The sequence below is a fragment of the Gambusia affinis genome, linkage group LG08, assembly GCF_019740435.1.
Source record: "Gambusia affinis linkage group LG08, SWU_Gaff_1.0, whole genome shotgun sequence".
In the NCBI taxonomy this organism is placed as follows: domain Eukaryota; kingdom Metazoa; phylum Chordata; class Actinopteri; order Cyprinodontiformes; family Poeciliidae; genus Gambusia; species Gambusia affinis.
In genome coordinates this window covers 23,077,626-23,087,037 of record NC_057875.1, presented here as the reverse complement: position 1 = coordinate 23,087,037, position 9,412 = coordinate 23,077,626, and the positions used below count along the sequence as shown (strand labels likewise).

At 41.6% G+C, this 9,412-nt stretch overlaps 1 protein-coding gene across 1 annotated transcript; it reads right to left on the bottom strand.

Annotated features, from left to right (window-relative positions):
• Nucleotides 1–1,358: 1,358 nt before the first annotated feature.
• Nucleotides 1,359–8,052, bottom strand: ppp1r3ab (protein phosphatase 1, regulatory subunit 3Ab). The gene is made up of 4 exons (XM_044125391.1): nt 7,254–8,052; nt 6,737–6,804; nt 6,533–6,630; nt 1,359–5,538 (listed from the first exon to the last, which is right to left on the bottom strand). Exons 1-4 carry the CDS (start codon nt 8,036–8,038, stop codon nt 2,932–2,934), a joined length of 3,558 nt encoding a protein of 1,185 aa, XP_043981326.1. The 5' UTR covers nt 8,039–8,052; the 3' UTR covers nt 1,359–2,931.
• Nucleotides 8,053–9,412: the final 1,360 nt, after the last annotated feature.

Genomic DNA, 9,412 nt, shown 5'->3' with positions numbered 1-9,412 from the left:
GGATGGAGGTTCCCCTTCAGCAGGACAACACCCAAAGATACAGCCAGGGTTACAGTAGAATATTCATGTACCAGAGGGACTGAGTTGAAGTCTGGACCTAAATGCAACTGAGAATCTGTAGCAACATTTTCAATTTTATTTTCACAGATATTTCCATCCATTCTGACTGAGCTTGAGATATTTTACAGATGAATCTGCAAATGTGCAAAGCAGGCACTGCAGCAACTACTGCTGCAAAAGTAGCTGGAGTGAAAGATGCTCCGATCCAAGTTCAGGCTTTCCAGATTCTAATTTGTGAAAGAATGTTTAAAACCATGTATAATTTTTTCCATCACTTGAAAGTTATGCATTTCTGTTGGTCTATAACATAATCCCCCCACCCCCAGAAAAACCCAAAACATTGAGGTTTGTGGTTTTATAAGTGTGAAAAAGTTCTGGTTGTAATGAGAACGTTTCTAAAGCTCTGTGAATGATAATAAGAGCCAGAAAATTAGTTAGAAAAACAACAGAAAGTTACTTTTACTTCAATGTATCATTGTAAAAAAGGATGTACTAATCACACCCACTACTCATACCAAACCTCAGAAAAGGTTAAACAAATTTAATCAATAAGTATCAGAATGTGTAAGATGGGCAGCTTCTTCAAACAGCTTTGAACGGGAAGGTGAGTAACTAGGAGGACAAACAGGAAGTAAAATGGAAACAGGAAGTGATGCATTATCCCAGCAGAAGTGGTTTCCAAAGAGATCCTTTTCGGAGACTCAGACCTTGATGAAGTTGAATCCTTGAAGATGTAACAGTGTAACAAACTGGGGATTGCTTCAATTACAGGACTGTAGAGAGAATATCACTATATATATGGAAAAAAACATGAATTTAAAAGTTCAAAATTTGTACAATAGTCTTCATGAGACAAAAACGTTTTAAGTTGTCAAGTACATTGCATTATGAACTAATTTTCATTACCATTCCTTAAAATAGCCACAAAAAATGAGAGCAAAATTGGATTTAAAATAGTTTTTTTTTCCTGGAACAGAATATACCGCTTTTCCACTTTCTTCCACATTTAAATGTGATTTTGTATAAAGGAAGGCCAACTATAGCTGTGTTACAAAATGTCAACAGTCATAAATTCTTTTAAAATCCCCCTGACAGTTTGAAACTATTCCTCACCCTCAAAATAACTCTCAACGCATGACGGCCGCATTGATGTTTATTTAGCTGCGCATCTGAGCTCTGAATCCAAATGGACTCCCTGGAACAAAGCTGCTGAGATCCCCGACTGTAGCTCTGACTGTGTATGTTGAGAAAAGATGACCCATTGGTTTTTATGTTATTTTATTGGTTGGCATCATTAATTGAGAACATTTTCATTGCTTTGACTGAAACCTGGGTTAAAATATTGCACACAGTCAAGCATTATAAATGTATGTTACATTGTAGGGAGGGGAAACACCCCTTCTTGTCAAATAGCAAAATGTATTTGGTTGCTAGGTTTTATCTAGTACAGTGTGTTTTATTTATTACCACTACAGTAATGGAGCAGTTGTAAGCAGATCCTATATCTGTCAATGATAAGCTGCCATTCAGTCGGCTGTTAACATTGTAGATACCAGGACAGGTGCAGGGTTCAGAGCACTATGCTCCGACTATATGTATTCCACCTGCACTGCTAGCAAAATTTTCCATCTCTTTTTATTTGAGGGCAATGTCAAACCTCCAAACAAGGTTTTTAAGAGGTATTAAGAAGTCTAAACTCATCGGCCATGCCTAGCAGGTGATATGAGATGTTTGTGCTGATATGCTGCCATTGGATTCTACCACCATGCATTATGATTGAATGCACGGTGGTAGGTCTTCGGGATCATCTGTCTAAAGAACGTTGCCCCAAATGTCTTTCGTTCAGTTTTGCATTTTCAGTCAAATGCAATATTGCAAATCTAACTTATGGCGACCACAGAGTCTCAAAGATTACCCATAGGTCTTTTATTTGTGATTTCTCCAAGTGTGTTACAGTGTCTGATCTTGGGAAGTATTTGCTAGACACATCAAGTGCTGTGAAGACTAGTGTATTGTTTTCTGCTTGTGAATGATTTTCCTTAAGGTGGAATGTCTTGTGGACTCCACATTGTTTGGACGCGGCCTTTCAGTCTTGATGGACAGCATCACTTGTTTTTCTAAGATCACTGGTGACGTTTTTCCTTCCTGAGATAGTGTCAACACACAAGTCCAGCGCAAGTTCAACACTACTACTTTGTTCACAGTGATGAATAATTTACCAAGTTCAGTGTCAGGTTGCCACTTTCCCTGTTAAACATCAAGGATGCTGGTTTCCCATTACAGGCTCAACAGTTTTCTTGACATTATAACTGCACAGTTTTGTTTTTCTACCTCCCATAACATTTAGGCCAGAAACATTTGGTCTTATCTAATTGGGGAATCTGCTTCCACAAGTCTGCTGTACTTCTCAAATTGGTTGTAGTTTACATTAAGTGAGATGAGATTGCCTCTTCCACCCTTTACAATGCACATTTACTGTCACCTTGAAAATGTTTACATGTTATCCAATGGATCCATGTGGACACTGATGTCCTCATGACAGCTAAAGGGTTAAAAATGTCCACACAACTAGGTAGCATTCATGTAATTTATTACCCTCTTATTATATGGTTTATTCCACACCCCAACACAGCAAACATGTAACTTTTATTTACAGCCCAACATGCCGTTCAGAACTAATAATATATAATAATTTTCTGTTTGGGTTACAGCTAATTGTTTATACTCTTGACAACAGAGTCTACACATCCTCCCATAGGGAAAACTCATGAATTATTCTCATATCTAAGGTTTAATGCCCAGGAATTTCTTTGAAACACACTCAAAACTGCTTTTTTTTCCCTGTTTTTTTTTACAGTGTAATTAATTTCTTTACTTGTTTTTAATGGGTTCTCTCTCTCTTTGACAGCACAGCCAAATGACTGATATCAAGTAAAGCAAGAAACAGGCAAGGAAATCATAATGATACGCCACAACTGTAAACACAACCATCAAGGAGGCATACAGCAATGTCTTGGAGACCTTGTCGCAAGAAAACAAGTCTTTCCACCTCCACTCAGTTTGGTGTCTACTCTCCTGTGTGTTGGCTCTTGCCTCAGCAGCTGATTTTACGTCCTCGTAAGTCGCCATAGGACTGCTGTGCTGCTGTTCTTCGTCCAGAGCTTCACTGATAGACGGCATGGATGTCGACGGCACTTTGCCTCGGCTGATAGAGGGCCTCTTGCGTGCTGTGAACCCCGCCTCTCTGGTCTTGTCTGTGTGGACCTGCGGTGCCCTCAGGCAGTGCACGTACAACCGCAGCTCTTCGTCTGAGTCCGACTCTGCAGAAGCGCTGTCAGGTTCCTCCTCTGATTTGCACATACCGCCTCTGGAAGTAAGGTGCCTGGTGTTCGATTGGTCATCCTTCTTGCTTTGAACCTCCTCCTCCTCATCGGACCGTAGGGTGTCCGTCTGGATGGACACATTTTGCCTCTCATTTGGACAGTTCTTCGCTGCTCTGCTCACTAGAGTAGATAAATCATCTACAAACTTGTTTTGTGTAATGTCTGACCCTACTTTAATAGACCCTGGTTCATCCTCGTTGTTTTGCTTTGTCATGTCTGAGTCTGCATCTGTAACTACAAGCTCTTCTGCTTCTCTGACTGGGATTGTTATATCCTGCTTCATCTCCGTTTCCATCTCTTCCTCTTCCTCTTTGAGCCTTGTTTTTTCCATACTCACCCATTGTCTCTCTGTCTCATTCTGTTGCTCTGCTACTTCTTGCCCTTCTATTTTGTCTACTTCAGTACTTTCTGTTCCATCTGTCTTCATGGCCTTAACCTGCCTGAAATCCTTTCCTAGGCATGCCTGACTCTCTGACACCACAGCAATGTGTACCTTTACCTCTGTTGTTTCCTTTACGTTCTCCTCAGTTTCATTGGTCTCTGTTGTTAAATGTAGCATCTCCCTTTCTTCTTTATTTGATAAAACACAGTTTTCCTCCTCTTCAACCATCTTTTCCCAGTTTTTCTCCTCTACAATGTCTATGAGAAGGAAATTCTCATCTTGTTTTAAGAAAGAGGAGTCCATTTCACATTGCCCTGTCTCTTCCACAACATCTTTATGATTATGTCTTCCAGACATATCGGCATGGCATTCATTGTCACTTCTACCGTCATTTATGATGGATTGAGTGACCTCACCAATGCTGCTTTCATTACCTTCAGCTTTTGTTTCTTTTGCATCTTCTTGAGTTTCCGAAGATGCAGCTAGTGAAGTAAGAGTCGTTCTCTCTGGTTCACAAAGATAGACAAGACTATTCAGACAAACTTTGCTGTCAGTCATGTTGGTATTCAATTCATCGAATATCTGTAGAAGTTTATCTTTCACCACAGCTGTTTTCCTACTTTCATTTTCCTTGCTGACCTCTGCCCTTTCACAAATCTTCTCTTGAACAGCATTGACCAGTAGGTCCACCCCTTTGTCTATGTGCTCTATCATAATCCAAAAATCTTTGAGATCCTCTTTACTTTCATCATTTGCAAGTGCTTCCTCTACCTTTGCTGAACTGAGGGAAAAGATTTGCTCTGATGACTGACACTGTGGTGCTCCATAGGCCAAAATGTCCTCCTGTGCTTCTGTCTGGGAGTTCACACTCTCAAACGGCACATTGTCTTCCACAGGACATTGCTGACCCAAACATTGGTTAGATTTCTTTCCCATCTCAATTGGATTCTCCACAATGTCCAAATGCTTTGGGATCTTATTCAAGGTCTTCTTTTCTTCAGAGGTTGGGCTGACCAGTTTGATAGACCAGCTTTCATCACTTGATCCCAGAGCGCTGGTCAGATCTCCCTGCACTTTGCCCATGTTACTTCTAGTGCTAACTGGAACAACGCCACAGGTCTGTGTGGGTTCAGAGGAAACGCTGAAGTCTCCCGTATTTACAGGGTTTTCAGTTGACACCCTCTGAAATGCCTGGCAGTACAGTGGAGCAACCACTGTGCCGAATGTGAAACTGTCGCTCTGACTAATGAGGGTTTCGCTCCTCGCTGTTACTGAGTTGCTAGCGCACGGTAAACTCACGTCTCCATCCTGATTTGTGGTGACAAACTCGCCGATATTTTGCAGTTCTTCTGGGGCGGCCTCACCGTCTGAATCCAGGGGGTTGTTTGAGACATCTGGAGCACTCTTGCCTCGCGCTAAGACAGCCAGGTCAGATTTCACTTGCTTGGTGGATGTCTGGTCACGTGCTTCTTCAAGGGCCTCAAAAACAAACTGAGGACATTCTGACTTAACTTGTCCCACATTAAACGGCTGCAAACCGACAGCACTGTCTGCTGGGGTTTCTTCGTGAGTTACTTGCTTTGTTTCTGGTGGGGTTTCATCTTTGCCAGGGTCATTCGCTCCTTCATCTCTCTGGGTGTAGTAGTCCCTCAGTCTGGCCATCCGTGCTGCTTGTCTTTGCCTTCTTCTGCTGCCGTTCTGTTTGTTCTCCATCTGTCCGTCAACAGGGATAGATTCATTTGAGCGGCAGCTCACACATACTTACAGTTACTTACACTTCTGGCGTGAACATTTCTACATTTGTCAAATTATAACCATAAGTTTCAATATATTTCATGTGGAACTTATTCGTTGCCCCCTAACTCAGTACATTTTTGCTGATCTGTCCTCTGAGTCTATATGTCGTTGCCCATCTATCCATAACAACTGGAACTTTCAATATCTAGCAAGTTATTTTTGCAATTTGCCGTATATTAAAAGAATGCCCATCAGATTTCATTCCCTGCTACGGCGGTGGTGAAATTACAGAAATAACCTGATATTGTCTGGAAAGCGCAACGTCTCCCCTTTTAGAAACCGTTGGAATTTTTCAGACAGCGCAAAGCGTGGCGATGTTACGGCACCGCAAATTTGGCTGGATCGTCGCCGATTCCTTCGTTCTAGAAGGGTGAATAGAGACTGCCGATGTGTAATTTGATCTCAGTATGGATCCAACTGTTCTCTGAAGGCCTCAGAAGTTTGTTCTAGAACATGTGAATAAACGCAATCATGAGGAACAAAGAACAGAGGTCAGACAGGAGGAAGTGGATGGGTCATAACATAACATCATGGAAAGAGTTTGCAGTCAGTTTACAGTAAAAAATAAATAAATGAATAAAGATGAGTCTGCATTTATTGCTACATGTTGTAGTGAAATGCTTGAGCTAAGTGACGAGTTATCAGCCGTGAGAAAATGAGAAACGGACGAAGTGCAAACAGCAGGTGCAAAGTGTCCCGACGTGCATAATGTTATGCCGGTGGCACTCAAGATGGTGTCATGTGACATTCCCACAGAAAGAGCAACCGAGGTCAGGTTCAGTTCCCTGTTCCTCATGTGCTCCCTTTCCTTCCTAAAAATACCTCAGAGGTTTAAAGATGTATTTGCTTTTAGACTGTGCAAAATTCCAAATATATATATGTATATATATAAATAAAATGTGGCACTGACCAGTAGTTTCTCTCCCTCTCGGGTCGAAGTTGTTGATTGTCCTTCAGAGGTTTTCTTGGTTTTCAAAGTTTCCACCTCCGGTCCCCGGACAGACTCACCTGGAGAGCAGAGACATTTTGTTCAAACATTTGGTTCCACATTGAGGACATATTGTTCTTATTTCACTCTCAGCAAAAGTAAAAAAATAAATAAATAAAAATTCACCTGTTGACATATTTTCCTGAGTTGAATCTGGCTCTGATGAGATGTTTTCCACAGTGGAGACACTCTGACTGCGAATGAATCAAATTTAAACCAGGTCACACTCAGTTTGGGTCTTTCCTTCTGCTTCATGTCTTTTTGTATTGAAAAGATCACCAATCAACACAATGGGAGAACGACAGGAGACTTTGTGTAATGTTATCATTGTCTATTCATTTTATGGGGAGGGTACTTTTATTATTTGCGTCAAACCTGGGAGAAATATTGAGCCGAAACCAAGGAACTCTACATTGTGGAGATTGATGACTCTTTCTCACACTAACACACTAAAAATACTCACTAAAACAACACCAGTTTCGATTAAAATGGCTTGGTTACTCATCCTCAACTTCTAAAAGTGACAAAAAAAAATGACCAAGAGTGTGCAGTTAGAGTGATTAAATAAGATTAATTACATTCAAAGTTGAACTTGTGCTGTTCTTAGTGCAAACCCAACCAACGGACTGAGCACATCCCTTACCTGACTGTCTTCAGGCAGCTTTTCTTGTTTGCATTTTCCCTCTGTGGTTTCTCTGTTCCCCCTTTCATGCCGCGCTGGCAGGAGAGCACGTAGTTTCTGTTGTTATTGTTAGCCCAGAATGTCCCCACGGGAGTTTCGTACCGCAGACAAAAGTCGACCCTGACTCCCTGATCCCCGAAAGGTGGCACCAAGGTAAGCTTAAACGAGAAGCTGTCCGTCACTCCATCGCTGGAGCCGGGGACATACTCTGCCAGAAGGTCAAAGTGGGTGGCCCACCTGTCCAAAGATGTTCTTATGTAGACAGACTTGTTGTAGGAGATGTTGAGAACGCGGACCACTCCTTTAAGTATCGTGGTCCCTGGAAGTAACCCAATTGTTTCCAGTTCTACTTTCTGACTCAGTACTTTGGCAAGCACTTCTTCGGAAGGCAGTGGAAGGGAGAACGTTAAAGGCAAGAGGTGGTATTCCACTGAATCTTTGCCCTCGACAACTATGGAGTCGCTTCCCGGTAGTTTGGGTACATCCCATGTGTCAAACTCCTTCACTTGCACCAGACTGAGGCCTTTGGCATCGGCAAACGAAACCCTCCGGGAGCTGCAGTAAGGAGGCTCGGGATCCGAGTCCTCGTCCGAGAACGAGCTCCTTCTGGATGGAATGGGAGAGGATTTAGGTCTGAAACCGACAACTAAATCGCAATCATCTTCGTCTGGGTCCAAGCCGGAGAGGCCTGGGACTGCGAGGTAGTTACAGGCCTCGGAAGATCTCAGCCGCCCTGCAAACTCCATGAAGCTGCACAGTGACTGTCAGCAGGAAACTGTAATGTTGCTCCTTCTGCCGGCTGACATTCGACATGCTCTGACTTAACAGACGGAGTCCGGTTACAGATGACATTGTTGCGAGGGCCAATACTATTAATAGACCAGAAGGAACATAAAATATGTACGGTAGTCTTAAGCTCAAAAATTGGATCTGATGTTCGCTTCTTTCTTTCATCCTAAGGGAACTAACAAATATAAACTACTTTTAGTCACTTTTTCTTTTTTTTGTAAAACATTACCAGTGACTAAAATTTGAGGGTTTTTTTTTCTTATGTAACCACTGTAATTGCTCCCAGTGGAGTTAAACGATAGTTTGGTAATTACCACATCAGCTATTTGGATCTTGTTGTTGCCCCAGTGGGTCACAAGAATTTTAGGGCTATGGAAACAATAATTTCAGATGGTCTTCTCCTTAAAAAAGTAGGTTTTTTTCCTCCAATATAACTCACCAATTTAGATCCAGCCAATATTACTCTGAGCCTCTCCACTTTCACAGAGAAGACACAGTTTCTGACATCCATGTCAGCAGGTTGAAGGTCGGATTCTGATATGGAGAGGCAGAGATTCTCACAGTTCAATATAGCTGTCATGTAAATGAAGCACAGTGGTAGTTACAGTAACTATGTCTCTCCCTCTGAGCACCCACACAATACTCCCCAGTCATTAAACAACATACTGCAGTCTGCTGGCAAAAAGTGCAATTACATCATGCACAAGGTGCAGTGTAGTTTTAAAGGGGGATTGTATTTACTTTATCAGCCATACGTTTTCCCTGGTCCCACGTGAAAAAGTCTTTGCTCCCTAAACCTAATAAGTGGTTGTGCCACGCTTGGTGTGTTTGAGATAGCAGTCAAGAAGTTACTTTGCATCACAATGGAGGATTTCTGGACCCCTCTTGTTTGCAGAAGGGTATTCATGCAGCCCAAGCATCAAGAACCTGTTTCTGGTCACACAATGCTACGTCAGGAAGACCCAGTGGCAAGTTCAGAATCATTGTCCAGCTGGAATGATCCAAGTGTGCAAACGCTGAAGGTCACAAACATTTGGGTGTTTACATTAATTTTGGTAATATTCATAAATTATTGTGAAGTAATGGATCATAATGTATCATAGCGTGATGTAAAGTAATGTAACGTAATGTAAAGTAAAGTAACATGAAGTAATAATGTGAAGTAACAAAAACATAATGTAATGTAATGTGAAGTAACATGAAGTAGCATAACAGAAGGTAAAGTAAAGTAACGTAATGTAAAATAAAGTGAAGTAAAGTAACATAATGTAGCATAACGTAATATAAGGTAATGTATCTTAAAGTAATGTAACGTAATATAATGTAAAGTA